General features: G+C 54.1%; 1 protein-coding gene across 2 annotated transcripts; it reads left to right on the plus strand.

Annotated features, from left to right (window-relative positions):
• The first annotated feature begins 92 nt into the window (after nucleotides 1-92).
• On the plus strand, nucleotides 93-15,258 carry DDR1 (discoidin domain receptor tyrosine kinase 1). Of its 2 annotated transcripts, XM_011999099.1 has the most exons (19): nucleotides 93-371; nucleotides 3,859-3,985; nucleotides 4,079-4,181; nucleotides 4,374-4,602; nucleotides 6,148-6,295; nucleotides 6,557-6,656; nucleotides 7,145-7,331; nucleotides 7,439-7,685; nucleotides 8,178-8,273; nucleotides 8,382-8,533; nucleotides 9,634-9,799; nucleotides 10,521-10,631; nucleotides 11,730-11,974; nucleotides 12,132-12,259; nucleotides 12,487-12,705; nucleotides 13,183-13,417; nucleotides 13,992-14,141; nucleotides 14,258-14,392; nucleotides 14,622-15,258. In XM_011999099.1, exons 1-19 carry the CDS (start codon nucleotides 333-335, stop codon nucleotides 14,766-14,768), a joined length of 2,964 nt encoding a protein of 987 aa, XP_011854489.1. In that variant the 5' UTR covers nucleotides 93-332; the 3' UTR covers nucleotides 14,769-15,258. The 2 variants fall into 2 exon arrangements, with proteins under 2 accessions (XP_011854489.1, XP_011854490.1); XM_011999100.1 differs by lacking the exons at nucleotides 93-371; nucleotides 10,521-10,631 and adding an exon at nucleotides 424-814 and having other exon boundaries at nucleotides 14,258-15,258.
• The last annotated feature ends 1,325 nt before the right edge of the window (nucleotides 15,259-16,583 follow it).

The following is a 16,583-nucleotide window of genomic DNA, read 5'->3' on the forward strand; positions in this document are numbered from 1 at the left end:
CTTACCATCTGAAAACTGGGGGCGGGCGCTGGGGGGAGGTGAAGCCCTGACCTCCCAGAAAGAGCTTTGAGCCTCCAGCATGGAGGGAAGTCCCCCTTCACTCAATGTGGAGGTACTGAGCCCCGGGAGGAGATGCTCCTGCGCAGCCCCACTGAGTCAGCTCATCACCGCCTGGAGAGCACGGCCTGCCCTCCACCTGGCCAGTCCCTGCGGCCATCTACTGACTGCTAAGCCTTCGCTCAGCCAACACCCAGTTGGTCAGCCTGGTCACAGTCCAGCAAAAAGAGGGACTGACACTGTAACCCACCAGTGACACCACTCTTCCCGGCTGGATGGTCAGTTGGCTCTGGCATGAGAGAATGTCATTGCCAGTGAGCGCCATCCTCAGGGTCCCACCCCCCACACCTGGCTCCTGACTGAACATTTCTTCCCAGTACTTCCAGCAGCCAGACGCTGGCGCCCAAGCTCGCCGGCTGTTGCTGAGGGCCTGTAGGTGTGTCCAGGACTGAGTGGTGTAGTGGAGACAGGTGAAAGGAGAGTGGAAAGGCAGGGAAAGGCTATTGTCCTTATTGCCACTCTTCCCACCCAGCGCCCACCTGTTCTCTGCCCCCTCGACATCCCTCTGGCTTGGTCACCTGTGCGTGTTAGAGGCTGGGCCCCAGTTCTCTGGGGATCCTGTACCCAAGGGCCTGGGCGTGTGTGTCTCATGCTGTCTCCTGGTCACAGGAGCATGTGGTGTCTGTCATTTCATGTTCACAGGTGTCTGAAGTGGCTATTCATTGAGCGATGGGGCTGGACTTGAAGGAATGCCAAGGTGTGGACGGGTTGATGTGTGCATGAGCTTCTGTGTTTGCTGTCTCAGAAACTCTGTGACGGTTGTCAGAGACACTGAGAGGGGGGTGTGTGCATGCCACATTTAGCCTCGCTGTTTACAGCCAGTTCAGTAAGTTTCTGTGTCTCACTGTGTGTGTGTGTGTGTGTGTGTGTGTTACTGTGTGTGTGTGTGTGTGTGTGTGTATACAGAGCTGTGTGGGTGTTGTCTGAGTGGGACATGGGGGGTTGGGAGAGGAGCGTGAAAGACTTGAGGCAGGGTGGCCTGGCCCCTGGTTTGTCTTTGGTTGTAATGGGGTGGGAGGCGGTGGGATTCGGGAAGGTCTTCTGGGCCTGTCCTCTCTTGCCCTCTGTGTCTCTGACTATGGGCTGAAGACCCAGTGGAGAGAGATGAGGTGACTGGGGGTGTTGGAGAACGGAGAGCCCAGATGGCTCTGTGCTTCTCTGTGCTCCTCTGCTTGGCTCTGTGCCCCGTGTTTCTGAGCCTGCTCTATTTACCTCTTGCATTGTGGCTCTCGATCTGTCTCTGCCTGCCTCCTATCCTCTGCCTGCCTTTGTGTCTCTGCCCCGGGCTCCTCTCGGCTCTGTGTGGCTCGGATGACTCATCTGGGATAGGCATGAAGGTTACACAGGGGAACAAGAGCCCCGCTGTTCCAGAGAGAGGTGGGGGTGGAGAGTGGCACCCAGGAATTCTGAGCCAGTCTCCTGGGACTCTGGCCGCCTGCTCCCTAGCGCTGGACCCTAAGGGACCAGGCGTGATGCCTTCTGGTTTTAGCCTCTCCTTGATAACTGAGTGCCCCCCACAACTCAGTCATCCCCCTCAGCTGCTGCTTCAGAGCTCTGGGGTCTCAGCTGCCTCTTACATTCCTGCCCTAGTGCATTGTGGGAGCAGCTGAAGGAGGACAAAGGGATGGGGGAGTATCCCCCACTCCTCCTACCTCCTGGGGTGACCTGCCTTCCTTGTCTTTAGACCCGCCCTCATCTCCAAGGCAACTCAGCCTTTCCTCATTCCCTCAGAGGCAGCCACCTTCTGGAAGTGGGAACTGGGGGGACTGGATGTCTGGGTCTCAGGAAGGCAGAGCAGGGATAACTGGGCCCAAGATGCCCTGAACCTGATAAGAGGTGGCAGTCGAGGCCCTCAGGACTCTAGGGCCTGGAGACTTCACTGTGGGGCTGTGGGACCAGTACAGGTTAGGACAGCTTTTCCTGTAGCAGGGGAGGGGAGAGTAGTTATTTGGGTTTGTAAGGAGATGCCATTTAGAATTGTTTTATGTGGGGTACGCTTCCTGGACCTGAGGAACAGAGTAGGGATTTTGAAACTTTAATGGGCACAGATCACCTGGGAATTGTGTTAAAATGCAGATTCTGATTCAGCAGGTCAAGGGTGAGCCTGAGATTCTGATTTCTGCCATGCTTCCAGGTATTGCTGATGGTCCAGGGACTGGAAGGTGCTGGGGTCCCCTCTGCCCTTGTCTTAGAAGTCTAGACTCCTATGTGAGAGGGCAGCAGGGTCAGCTGGTCCAGGCTTATCTGATGTTTAATTCTATCATATCCTCAACAAGGAATTGCCCAACCTTTTCTGGGACATTTATTTTTTAAAATTCAAAATGAATTTCATATTCTTTTACATATCATATGGTTTTACATAAATGCATTTATGTTATAGGATTTAGAAAAATAGTACAATCAACCTGTCTTTTTTTATTTGCTTTTCTTTTGCCCCATTCATGTTAACTCGTGTTATATTATATTCTATTGTTATATTCTGTTATATATTCTTTACCTGTAGACATACACACAGATATATATACAAACATGGGTGCTTGTTCTGTTTTCAAAAGGTGGGATAATTTTTTATACTTCTGTAGGTTGCTTTTCATATTCAACAGATACACAAGGAAATTACACTAAGTTAGGAATTTATTGCCTCTTTGTTACTTTTCATAGCTGCAGAGTAGTCCATAAACCTTATTATTATTATTTTTTAATTCCAGCCTGTCCCCTGTGGGCATTCACATATCTTACAGATTTATGTCTCACAAAAGGTGCCATAATAAACATCTTTGAGCATCTTCTTTTTTTTCTTTTTTCTTTTTCATTTTTTTTTTTAAAAGAGATGGGGTCTCGCTATGTTGACCAGGCTGGTCTCTAACTCCTGGCCTCAAGTGATCCTCCCATCTCAACCTCCCGAAGTGCTGGGGTTACAGGCATGAGCCACCAGACCCAGCCCTGCACATATGTTCTTTCTTCCTGGTGCTTCTGTCTCCCCATTTGGGTAGATCATTAGGAGAGGGAATGCTGGGTTGAAGAGGACGTGCTTTTTAAATTATAATAGACATTGCTAGATCCCTTTCCTAATAGAGGATAACACTACATTTCTGCCATTGAGCATAGTGCCTCCCTTTTCTTCACCCTCCACCACTTTTATATGTTACAGCCTTAAAAAAATATCTAGTCAATCTGCGTGGTATTTCCCTGAGGCTAGTGAATTTGACCATTAAAAAATGTTGGCAATTTGGCTTTGCTTTTCTGTGAAATGACTATTCAAATTCTTTGGTTGTTTCTTTATTGGGTTACTTATATATTTTTTCTTGTCAGTTCCTAAGGGGCCTTAGTTTACTGTAGTTATTAAACCTTTTCCTGTTGTGTGTGTTATAACATTTTTTGCATACTTGTTTGTTCTAAGCCATTGTCTATGGGGGTATTTTGCCCATTCTTGATTGCAGAAATGGGGCTTCAGGAAGTTAACTGATCTCTGCCCTAGTTTCTTCATGTGTTAAATATGGATAGTAATAGTATCTACCTTATGAAGTGACTGTGAAGATAAAATTATGGATTCTGTTTAAGGGTTTAGGCCAGTGTCTGGCACAGGGGAAGCATTCTAAAAATACAGCTGATGCTGTTAAACAATGACTGTTGTTGTTGTTTTACTGTTATTATCCCCAAAGCGGCCCATTCTGTCTGTTGCTGTCAGCTATGACTCAGTCCCCTGATTAACTTACCCACCACCCATTTTATCCCCTGCAGAGATGCTGCCCCCACCCCCTTAGGCCCGAGGGATCAGGAGCTATGGGGCCAGGGGCCCTCTCGTCTTTACTGCTGCTGCTCTTGGTGGCAAGTGGAGATGCTGACATGAAGGGACATTTTGATCCTGGTGAGGAGACTGAATGATGGGTCCCTGAGGGCCAGGGCTTGGGAGGTAGAGAGTTGGGGGCCTTGACCTGTTACATGCCTGCTTTTTACTCAGCCAAGTGCCGCTATGCCCTGGGCATGCAGGACCGGACCATCCCAGACAGTGACATCTCTGCTTCCAGCTCCTGGTCAGACTCCACTGCCGCCCGCCACAGCAGGTACTTGGCACACCTGATACACCTGCAGCTGCCCCGAGGGGAGCCCCTGGGACCTCTACTTCCCCTCCAACCCCTCTGCCCATGCCAGTGAAAGCCCTGCAGTCTGAGGGGCGAATGAAGTGGGGTTTAAGTACTGGAGATAGAGGCAGACCTGGGGCCAGATGTTCTCTGTACCCCTCTTCACCCTCTCAGGTTGGAGAGCAGTGATGGGGATGGGGCCTGGTGCCCCGCAGGGTCGGTGTTTCCCAAGGAGGAGGAGTACTTGCAGGTGGATCTACAACGGCTGCACCTGGTGGCTCTGGTGGGCACCCAGGGACGGCATGCTGGGGGCCTGGGCAAGGAGTTCTCCCGGAGCTACCGGCTGCGTTACTCCCGGGACGGTCGCCGCTGGATGGACTGGAAGGACCGCTGGGGTCAGGAGGTGAGGCTGGCAGAGGCAGCACCCAGAGGAGGTTGATTTTCCTCACTTCCAGCTGTACTGTAAACACCACCTATACACTGACGACCCTCCAGTTTATATAATCGCCAGCCCAAGCCTCTCAGCTGAGCTCCAAACAGTATTGCAAACCTGGCTACCTTTTGGACTTCTTCACCTAGATGTCCTTTTTTTTTTTTTTTTTTTTAAACAGATGGGGTCTTGCTATGTTGCCCAGGCTGGTCTTGAACTCCTGGGCTCAGCGATCTTCCCACCTTAGCCTCCCAAAGTGCTGTGATTACAAGCATTGTAGCCAGCCACCTAGATGTCTAATAGGCATCTCAAACGTACCTTTAATTTCCCAAGCTGAATTTGATTCCCATTCCTAACCTAAACCTGCTCCTCCCCTGGCATTCTCCAGCTCAGGAAGTGGTATCACCATTGCCTGGTTGCCTAGGCTATAAGCTAAGATGATATCCTTGATTCCTCTTTTTCTCTCACCTCCTTCCAAAGCATCAGCAGCCCAGTCCGTTCTACCTCCATAGTGTTCCTGAGTCCAGTCACTCCTCACCACTCCACCTCTACTGCCCTAGGCCACCCGCCCACCATCTCCAGCTTAGATGAGTGCAGTAGATGCCAAATCGGTCTCCCTGCTTCTGCCCTTTTCTGCGTGGAGCCAGATTTCCACCTGGGGAGCTGCATCAAGTGGACCTTAAAGCATGTCAATCAGATACATCACACCTAGCCGACACCCCTGTGCTGGCTTTCCACTCTGCCAGAACAAAAGCTGAGCCCCTAGCTGGTGCGGGATGCTCAGCCTGACCTGGCTCCTGCCTGCATCACTGGCTCCTTGCGCCTCCTTGGCCACACTGCCGTTCTCGTTGTTGCTGGAACAAGCCAGGGCTCGTTCCCACAGCTTCCGGACGTTTTTTCTGTGCCTGCAAAGCTCCTCCCGCAAATAACCACAGGCTCTCCCTCACCCCATTCAGTTCTCCGCCAGGTGTCACCTCCTCAGAGAGCCTTTTCCGGCCACCCACCGCACTGCTCTGTCCATACACCCTGCCTCTTGTTCTTCGCAGCTGTTTCCCTTGCTGGGATTTCAGTCCTGCAAGGGCGGGGAGTGACGTTCACCACTGAGGACGTGCCTGGCACAGAGCGGGCACTCACCCACCTTCTGCTGAATGAACAGAGGGAATGGGCTGAAATGAAGGGGAAGCTGAGGCAGGGGTGCAGGGCTGTGAGGACTGGGGAGAATCTGGGCACAATGGGAGGATAGGCTGGGAGACAAATGGATGGAGCCAGACAAGGAGAAGAGGGCAGCTGAGCCTGGAGTCTGAGGACAGAACATCAGAGCTGCAAGAGGGCCAGAGGTCTCAGCTGCAGATCTTCATTTCACCCATGCCTGGCTGCGCCCCACAGTGCTGTGTGCTCGGTGCCACCCCTCACGGGTCTCTAAGTGGCCACTGTGGGCTGGGCCAGGGAGCAGCTGGTGGCTGGGAAGTAAAATCTGACCTGGACCCCTTCCCACGCACCCCGTTTCCTGGCCCACAGGTGATCTCAGGCAATGAGGACCCTGAGGGAGTAGTGCTGAAGGACCTTGGGCCCCCCATGGTTGCCCGACTGGTTCGCTTCTACCCCCGGGCTGACCGGGTCATGAGCGTCTGTCTGCGGGTGGAGCTCTATGGCTGCCTCTGGAGGGGTGAGTGGCCCAGCTCCCTGGAAATCTGTTTCCTGAGCAGGGGAGTGCAGGGTGGGGCGTGTGGAGAATGGGCATCCAGGATTCCCTTTCTCCTGCTGGGAAACTGTCACTCTGAGGAGGGGGCTAGCTGGCATTGTCTCCTCCATGCCAATGTGCCAGTGGAGAGATACGAGAAGGGACCTGAAACCTGCCCAGGCCTGATGCAGGGATGGGGGATGGAGCCTTCGTGCCTCTGATCCCCATCCTCTCACCCTGCCCCAGATGGACTCCTGTCTTACACCGCCCCTGTGGGGCAGACAATGTACTTATCTGAGGCTGTGTACCTCAACGACTCCACCTATGATGGACATACCATGGGCGGGTAAGAAAGACCCCTGCAGGACGTGGAGTTTGGGGTGGGAGGGAGGACTGTGTGTGTGTGTAGGGGGGATGGTGAGTAGGGTGGGGAATGAGATGGAAGAATTGAGAAGAGGGATAGGTTAGGTGGGGCCTCAGAGGGTAGGACTTGGGTGACCACTAGCCCATATGACACTGTACAAAAAAGGCACCTCTTTGCTAACACACATTGTTGGAAATTGCTGCAATAAATATGCACATCACAGATTGAAATGGTGCCCCTTAGAGGTGGTGGTGTGCTGGATGTGACCTGCAAAGTACCTGTGATACAGCTGGGGTAGGGGTGGAGAGAAGAGCAGAGCCAGCTGCATGAGTGTGGGGTGGGGTGGGAATGGGACTAGTGGACGGGAGCCAGGCTTGCCAGGCCACTGTGCCGGGGGGTGACGGGGCAGAGTGGCTGGATATTAAGACCCTCTTCCCTTCCAACTTCCTCTTCCTTGGTCCCTTCTCCAGATTGCAGTATGGGGGTCTGGGCCAGCTGGCAGATGGCGTGGTGGGGCTGGATGACTTTAGGAAGAGTCAGGAGCTCCGGGTCTGGCCAGGCTATGACTATGTGGGATGGAGCAACCACAGCTTCTCCAGTGGCTACGTGGAGATGGAGTTTGAGTTTGACCGGCTGAGGGCCTTCCAGGCCATGCAGGTGAGTGAGTCCGGCTCTCGAGGAGGGCTCTGAAGCCATGGGTGGTGCCGTTGGGGTGCTCCCAGCACTCCTAGCCTTGACCTTGTGCCCTCTTCCCTTCCCTCCAGGTCCACTGTAACAACATGCACACGCTGGGAGCCCGTCTGCCTGGCGGGGTGGAATGTCGCTTCCGGCGTGGCCCTGCCATGGCCTGGGAGGGGGAGCCTATGCGCCACAATCTGGGGGGCAACCTGGGGGACCCCAGAGCCCGGGCTGTCTCAGTGCCCCTTGGTGGCCGTGTGGCTCGCTTTCTGCAGTGCCGCTTCCTCTTTGCGGGGCCCTGGTTACTCTTCAGCGAAATCTCCTTCATCTCTGGTAAGTCCCTGAAACTGATAACTGATTTCATTTCTAACCCTGCAGTGTCCCCAAAATATTCATTCCTTGCATCATATCCACCCATCACCCACTGAAACTTCTCAATTAGGGGTACCCCAAATAGCTTGAGCCCCTTTCTGCCTCCTTTTCCCTGCATATCCATCTTTCCTTTGTAAGCCCCTCGCCCATGACTGTTACTGAGCTAGTATGACAGTATTGGTTGTTAAAATATTGAAATACTTCTGTATTAGTTGAGAAATACCCTCTAAGCCTCCAGATAACTGTCCTTCGCTTCCCCACAGTCCAGCAACTATAGGGTTAACACCCACCACAGCTGGGGACTTCCAGGACCCTGCTCCCCCAACCCCCACTGGTCAGTGGTTGTCTATTGAGAATCACCCATGCTTCTGCTCCTTTGCACAGCAATCCACTGCCTCCCTTGGGTCTCCTCCTCATTTACCTCCCTCCTTTCTTTTTGTTCCTTCTCCCCAGATGTGGTGAACAATTCCTCTCCGGCACTGGGAGGCACCTTCCCACCAGCCCCCTGGTGGCCGCCTGGCCCACCTCCCACCAACTTCAGCAGCTTGGGTGAGCAGCCTTGGGTGGGCGTGTGGACCCTCTGCACCCTTCTCCCTGGGCCTCCCCCTCGGCTAGGGTGGGACCCTCCTGTGGTGCTGACCCTGCTGCCTCCGCCAGAGCTGGAGCCCAGGGGCCAGCAGCCCGTGGCCAAGGCCGAGGGGAGCCCGACCGCAATCCTCATCGGCTGCCTGGTGGCCATCATCCTGCTCCTGCTGCTCATCATTGCCCTCATGCTCTGGCGGCTGCACTGGCGCAGGCTCCTCAGCAAGGTGGGCACAGCTGCGGCCTGTGGAGTGGTGGGGGGAGGCCAGGCCCCAGCACGAGCCAGGGTCCAGTGGGGCCTGCAGGGCACAGCCCACTAGCATTCCAAGAGGAGGGCTTAGTAAAGAGACCACTTACACCATGTCAAGGAGGGGATGGGGCTCACAAGGAGGGCTGCTTCCGAGTCCCGGGTCTGCTCAGCGGAGAGGAGGCGGCAAATACCATGACCCAGAGGAGAGAGTCTGTGGAGAGGGTGCCTTGACAGGGGCAGTAGACTTTGGTCCTGGGATGCAGCTGGCCCGTGCCTACCCATCAGGGAGGGCCTGGGAGAATAGATGCCCTGACTTCACTTTCTGCCCCAAATTCCTGCCGGGCTCCTCTCTGGCCAGCCCAAACGAGGCCTGTTGGTACAGTCTACACTGGTCAGCCTTGGGGCAGAAGCAGGGTGGAGACAGGCAGAGAGTGGGGCTGGAGGGGCAAAGGGAAGATGTCTGGCACACCCCAGGCCATGTCTTCCAGTTGGAGTCCAATGGCAGGAATATACATTAAGGTTGATGGCTGGACACGGTTGCTCACGCCTGTAATCCTAGCACTTTGGGAGGCCGAGGCAGGAGGATCACCTGAGGTCAAGAGCTCGAGACCAGCCTGGCCAACATGGTGAAATCCCCCATCTCTACTAGAATACAAAATTAGCCAGGCATGGTGGCTCATGCCTGTAATCCCAGTTACTCGGGACGCTGAGGCATGAATCTCTTGAACCCGGGAGGTGAAGGTTGCAGTAAGCTGAGATCGCGCCATTTCACTTCAGCCTGGGCGACAAGAGCAAAATTCCATCTCCAAAAACAAACAAACAAACAAACAAACAAACAAAAAAAGGTCGATAGTTATGGACTGGGCAGATGAGGGTTGGAATCTCATTGTGGGACAGGGAGGTTACCTCCATGCTCTTGAGCTTCAGTTTCTCTACTTGTTAAAGATGGTGCTGATAGTATCTACAGCTGTAGGGCTCTTGTGAGGGCTGAGGGAGGCAACGCAGGGATGGACACAGCAGAGGGCCAGGCCGTGTGTGCTGAGCAACACGGGTGATGCCTCCCATCCCCATGACAAGGCTGAACGGAGGGTGTTGGAAGAGGAGCTGACGGTTCACCTCTCTGTTCCTGGGGACACTATCCTCATCAACAACCGCCCAGGTCCTAGAGAGCCACCCCCCTACCAGGAGCCCCGGCCTCGTGGGAATCCGCCCCACTCCGCTCCCTGTGTCCCCAATGGCTCTGGTAAGACTCGCCTTGTTCCAGTCGCACCTCTGTCCTCTCTGCTGTTTTCTTACTGTAACCCTTTCCCATTCTCTTTTTTCCCTGTCTTCCCCAGTTTCCACGTGTTTTCTTCTTTCCGTGCCCCTGGTTACTGCCTATATCACTCTTTGTCCCTATCATGTAGTGTCTCTCAAGAGTTCCGCATGTATTACCCACAGTCCCCCGTGTTCCTATCCCGTCTGTGTCCCACAGACATCTCTCTTTGTTGTACCCTCTCATTGTGTCTCCCTGGCCCCTCTGCTTTGTATTAGACTCACCATGTTTGTTCCTTCTATCCATCCATCTTCCATCACCCATCCTTCCTTCCATAGCCATACACCCTTGCATCCATCCATCAATCCTCCATCATCTATCCTTCTGTCTATATTCATAAATCTATTCATCCATCCATCCACCCATATCCATCATCCATCTATATTCATACATCCATCTATCCATCTATTATCCATCCATCCAACAAAGCATCTGTTTACCATCCATCCATCTATTCATATATCCCATCTGTCCATCCATTCATTATCCAGCCAGCCATCCGTCACTCTGCAGATCCTTGTTTTATCCTGTCTGTCTCTTAATGCAGTCATCCCATCAGCCCTGGTCTTGCCCTATTCAAGGTCTCCCTGTCTGTCTAGCCTTGAGTCTCATCCCCTCCCCGTGTTTCCCCTCCTCCTTCTCCCGACAGCGTTGCTGCTCTCCAATCCAGCCTACCGCCTCCTTCTGGCCACTTACGCCCGTCCCCCTCGAGGCCCGGGCCCCCCCACACCCACCTGGGCCAAACCCACCAACACCCAGGGTAAGCCCCTCTGCCCCTGGGCTCCGCCAGGCTCCCCATACCTCTACTGGGGCAGGGAAAAGCCCTCACACCTTGCACTTCCTCCTCTGCCCACTGTGGCCTCTTCTGCTCTCCTGAGCTCCCAAGGAGGAAGCTCTTGTGACCTTAGCTCATCTCTGCTGCTGCTTGCTCTTTTTAAAGCCCCCCACCTTGAGCTGAAGAGTAGAAAGCTTACTGGTCCCCAGCTCTTCTCCCTCCTCCTCTTCCACACCGTCTCTTCGGCATTCCAGAGCTAGACAGGAGGTTGCCGTGGTGGCCCCAGACTATTGTAACTCCTCCTTTATTCTCTGCTCTCTCTAGAGCTGTGAGGAGGAGGGCTCTCACCCCGGCGCTTGCCCTCTCCCCCACATGTGTCCTCTCTCTGCAGTCCCAGAGGTGAAGGCTCACGCCCCGACCCTTTCCGTCTGCCCCTCCTGTCCTCGGTGTTGCCTTCTCATTGTGGCCCCTTCCCCAGGGCTAAGAGGGGACAGCTCTGCTTCCTCTCTTGTCTGTAGACAACTTGTGTTGGGACTGTGAGCAGCTGTTATCCTCCCTCCTCTCTGTGTGCCTGTCTCTGCTTGTCATTGAGCTTGGTGTGTTGGGTTGAAAGGGCTGGGAGGGCTTGGCCCCAGGAGGAGCCAGGCAGTAGCCATGGGAGAGCAGCTAAGTGAAGGGGAGGCAGCTGTGGTGAACGGGACAAGGGTTTGGAAGGTGGAGGGTGCCTGGATGCTGGGACTATCCTGAGGTGGGAGAATTCCTGGGGAAAAATTCTTCCAGCCAAGATTTATCTCATGGTCTCTTGAGAGACCCTAGGGAGGCCCTAAAGAGTAAGACTTTATGACAGTTTTGCTCAACCATATTCATTGCCTTGAAAACCTCTGGAATAGCTAACTCTCATCCCATGCCAGTGTCTTCCTGGTTTGAGGTCGGTGCATGGAATACTGGGAAGATACAGCATAGACCCAGTTTCTCACTCGACTGGGAGACACGGGGCCCTCCGGGAGGCTGAGCTGTGGGGAACTATAGCTCTCGGGCTGTTCCTGATGCCTCGTCCTGTCTTCTTTCCCCTCACCCCTGCAGCCTACAGTGGGGACTATATGGAGCCTGAGAAGCCAGGCGCCCCGCTTCTGCCCCCACCTCCCCAGAACAGCGTCCCCCATTATGCCGAGGCTGACATTGTTACCCTGCAGGGCGTCACCGGGGGCAACACCTATGCTGTGCCTGCACTGCCCCCAGGGGCAGTCGGGGATGGGCCCCCCAGAGTGGATTTCCCTCGATCGAGGCTCCGCTTCAAAGAGAAGCTTGGCGAGGGCCAGTTTGGGGAGGTAAGGAGGGTGCCTACCCAGCCATCAGTAGTGTCTGGCCTATTGGGTGCTCTGATGCCATGCCTGCACATTCCCCTGGCCAGGAACCTTAGTCATTTGTGACCATGTTAATCCGTTTGACCCTGTGATCGCCTAGCAAATGAACTTCTTTCTCCAGGTGCACCTGTGTGAGGTCGACAGCCCTCAAGATCTGGTCAGTCTTGACTGCCCCCTTAATATGCGTAAGGGACACCCCTTGCTGGTAGCTGTCAAGATCTTACGGCCAGATGCCACCAAGAATGCCAGGTGAGGACCAGGGATGGCATCTGGAAGAAGGGACGGGAGGCCATGAAGAGTGGGGAGCCACCTGGAGAGAACAATGGCAGAGCTCAACAGAGGGGTGGCGTTTCTGGGAGGGGATTTGCATGTACGCTGGGGGTGGGGACGCCTGGTCCACCTGAGGAAGGAGGTGGGCCGGGGAAGGTGCAGGCCGCCCACTCGGCATTCCTCTTCACCTTCTCCTTGTTCTCCAGGAATGATTTCCTGAAAGAGGTGAAGATCATGTCAAGGCTCAAGGACCCAAACATCATCCGGCTGCTGGGCGTGTGTGTGCAGGACGACCCCCTCTGCATGATTACTGACTACATGGAGAACGGCGACCTCAACCAGTTCCTCAGCGCCCACCAGCTGGAGGACAAGGCAGCTGAGGGGGCCCCTGGGGATGGGCAGGCTGCGCAGGGGCCCACCATCAGGTACCTGCTTACCCAGGCTGGGCCTTGCTGAGAATTCCCCAAGGGGGTCTCTTCCTCTCCCCTTGCTTCAGCCTCGAGGAAAAGAGGGGAGCATGGGGGTAGGAAGGCAGGGAGAGGTTCCAGGAGGGCCTGGAATAAGGAACGTGTGACAAGTTAATCCAGGAACATGGACAGAAAGGCTGGAGGTGACTACGCAAGAGTAGTGAAGGGACTTGGGCCCTGCCATGATGTTCCTTCTGCTTTCTGTCACCCTCACTCCCCTCTGAGTCCAGATTGGGGAGCACAATGGAAGAAGAGCCCCCTAGGGTTGGCTAGGCCTGGAAGATTGAGACGGAAGTGACCCTTGGCCTCACATGGGCATGCCACCTCCACATGGGGAACCGGAGTGACCGGGCCCGGGGAGTGGGCGCTCTCTCCTCTCCTGGATGGGAATCTGCGAAGCTGCCCCCAGTGACCTTCTGTTGGTTCCCTTCTCAGCTACCCAATGCTGTTGCATGTGGCAGCCCAGATCGCCTCCGGCATGCGCTATCTGGCCACACTCAACTTTGTACATCGCGACCTGGCCACGCGGAACTGCCTAGTTGGGGAAAATTTCACCATCAAAATCGCAGACTTTGGCATGAGCCGGAACCTCTATGCTGGGGACTATTACCGTGTGCAGGGCCGGGCAGTGCTGCCCATCCGCTGGATGGCCTGGGAGTGCATCCTCATGGTGAGCAGCCCGAGGACAGCCAGGTTGGGGCAGGGCAGGTGGGAGAACACTGGCCGCCACTCGCAGCCCTGGTCTCCATCAGTCATGCACTTTCTCTGGGTTGCATTTTACAGAATCTCATCTGTAAAATGAGGTTCTCCTAGCCCAAGGGACTGGGGAAAGCAGGAGCTGCAGTGTGATGGGCAAGAGTCCAGGAGCCAAGAGTGGGTACTGGGGTTGGAGACAGGGTGGCAGAGAGCTCAAGAGACAAGGTAGGGGGAGGAAGCTGGAGACAGAAGGGGGTGCGTAGGGAGACTGAGGGTCAGGACCAGAAAGTGGGGGTGGATGGAGAGGAAGGAGTAGCAGAAGGAAGAGGTGGGCCAGGGCCCTGGAGAGAGGACCAGAGCATGGAGAGGAAAGGCAGAACCCGAGGGAGAGGAGTTGAAAAAGGTGGCCAGCGGAGCAGAGTGGAGAGCCTGGCGTTGGGAGGGATCAGGCCTGAGTGGAGCCCAGAGTGGATCTGGGGCTTCCGACAGGAAGGGAGGAGGGTCTGTGTTGCCTGATGTCTGTTTTTGCTGCCTTCTCTGCATCCCAGGGGAAGTTCACGACTGCGAGTGATGTGTGGGCCTTTGGCGTGACCCTGTGGGAGGTGCTGATGCTCTGCAGGGCCCAGCCCTTTGGGCAGCTCACCGACGAGCAGGTCATCGAGAACGCGGGGGAGTTCTTCCGGGACCAGGGCCGGCAGGTCAGAGTGGAGGGGAAGGAAGATGGGTCCAAGGTGGGGGACAGAAGGGGCAGTTGTCATCTTGGAGACTAAAGAATATTTGTCCCCTGCCTCTCATCCACACTGCCACAATGCAGGTGTACCTGTCCCGGCCGCCTGCCTGCCCGCAGGGCCTATATGAGCTGATGCTTCGGTGCTGGAGCCGGGAGTCTGAGCAGCGACCACCCTTCTCCCAGCTGCATCGGTTCCTGGCAGAGGATGCACTCAACACGGTGTGAATCACACATCCAGCTGCCCCTCCCTCAGGGAGCGATCCAGGGGAAGCCAGTGACACTAAAACAAGAGGACCCAATGGCACCTCTGCCCTTCCCCTCCCGACAGCCCATCACCTCTAATAGAGGCAGTGAGACTGCAGGTGGGCTGGGCCCACCTAGGGAGCTGATGCCCCTTCTCCCTTTCCTGGACACGCTCTCATGTCCCCTTCCTGTTCTTCCTTCCCAGAAGCCCCTGTCACCCACCCAGCTGGCCCTGTGGATGGGATCCTCTCCAACCTCCTCTAGCCCTCCCTTGGGGAAGGGTGGGGGGAAATATAGGATAGACACTGGACATGGCCCATTGGAGCACCTGGGCCCCACTGGACAACACTGATTCCTGGAGAGGTGGCTGCGCCCCCAGCTTCTCTCTCCCTGTCACACACTGGACCCCACTGGCTGAGAATCTGGGGGTGAAGAGGACAAGAAGGAGAGAAAAATGTTCCCTTATGCCTGCTCCGGGACTTGTTCTCAGCTTGGGCTTCTTCCACCTCCATCACCTGAAACACTGGACCTGGGGGTAGCCCCGCCCCAGCCCTCAGTCACCCCCACTTCCCACCTGCAGTCTTGTAGCTAGAACTTCTCTAAGCCTGTATGTTTCTGTGGAGTAAATATTGGGATTAGTGGGAAAGAGGGAGCAACAGCCTGTAGCCTTGGGGTTGGACATCTCTAGTGTAGCTGCCACATTGATTTTTCTATAATCACTTGGGGTTTGTACATTTTTGGGGGGAGAGACACAGATTTTTACACTAATATATGGACCTAGCTTGAGGCAGTTTTAATCCCCTGCACTAGGCAGGTAATAATAAAGGTTGAGTTTTCCACAACTGTGTGAGTGGGTTCCTTGGTAACTGCCTCCTGCACCTCCCTCTGAACCCACTTCCCATCTTCCTTTTTTCCTCCCTCTCCCCATTCCATTTCCCATCACCTATTTTGCCCAGCATTGTGTTCTGTTTCTGCATAATCCAGGCCTTTGCCTGTGGGACCTCAGGTGATGCATGAATGTCTGAGTACATGAACCTTCTCAACTCATAGGGGTGCTCTGCTGGAGGCCTGGAGGGAATGCAGTCAGGCCAGGGGTGCTGAACCTTTTTTGTGCCATAAACCCATTTGGCAGTGTGTAGCGGTCTACTGAGTACTCCTCAGAATTAGGTTTTAAAACCTATAAAATGGGCCAGGTGCAGTGGCTCACCCTTGTAATCCCAGCACTTTGGGAGGCTGAGGTGGGTAGATCAGTTGAGTCCAGGAGTTTGAGACCAACCTGGCCAACATAGTAAAACCCCATCTCCACTAAAGATACAAAAATTAGCATGGCGTGGTGGCATGCACCTGTAATCTCAGCTACTCAGGAGGCTGAGGCAGGAGAAATGCTTAGAACCCGGGAGGTGGGGGTTGCAGTGAGCTGAAATCACACTACTGTGCTCCAGCCTGGGCAACAGAGTGAGACTCTCAAAAACAAAACAAAAACAAAACCCGTAAAATGTATAGGATTATAAAGGAAACCAATGGAAACAGTTTACCAAACTGCTAAAAAATTATGAAACTAATGTGCTGCTTTTTAATGTATTTAATAAGATCTAAAAACAGGTGTAATAAACTACTGACACTTTTCAAATACTAATGAGCATAAACCATATTTGAGATTTCTACAACAATCACAGTGAGCCATAAAAGTAGCTGTGGCGTCAGTGACAAGTCACAGGTACTGCTAATACTACTGGTGGTTTTACCCATATTCATAATTGAAGGAAATGCTAAATTTCTATTAGAGATTAGTAAAAGGTGTAATTCTTTTTCTTGTCCAAATTTTAGAACCCATCTGGCTCCCCAGGGTCTGGAAATTCCAGGGGAGAATCCCTGGGTTATGCTGATAGAGTGTGCAAATGCCCCAGTGGGGGCGGGGGATGGGTTGTTGGAATGGAAACCAGAACCAAGAGCCTCTCAGCAGCTTGGAAGGATGAGCTGCAACCATCAAGAGAGCAATTAACAAAGGGTTCAAATTTGGTTGGAAAGAAAAAATTGGCCAGCAGGGTGGCTCATGCCCTGTAATCCCAACACTATGGAAAGCTGAGGTGGGAGGATTTCTTGAGCCTAGGAGTTTGGAACCAGCCTGGGCAACATAGTGAGCCCACTCTGGCCCCCATTTCTTAAA

The sequence above is a fragment of the Mandrillus leucophaeus genome, unplaced genomic scaffold (genome assembly GCF_000951045.1).
Source record: "Mandrillus leucophaeus isolate KB7577 unplaced genomic scaffold, Mleu.le_1.0 Scaffold581, whole genome shotgun sequence".
NCBI lineage: Eukaryota > Metazoa > Chordata > Mammalia > Primates > Cercopithecidae > Mandrillus > Mandrillus leucophaeus.

Excerpts from the sequence above, each read along its gene's own strand:
- DDR1 (XM_011999099.1), top strand. The coding sequence starts at position 333 with ATGGTCAGTTGGCTCTGGCATGAGAGAATGTCATTGCCA. Across the intron at positions 7,332-7,438 it reads GGGCCTTCCAGGCCATGCAG|GTCCACTGTAACAACATGCA; the intron begins GTGAGTGAGTCC and ends CCTTCCCTCCAG. Across the intron at positions 12,706-13,182 it reads GCGCAGGGGCCCACCATCAG|CTACCCAATGCTGTTGCATG; the intron begins GTACCTGCTTAC and ends TTCCCTTCTCAG.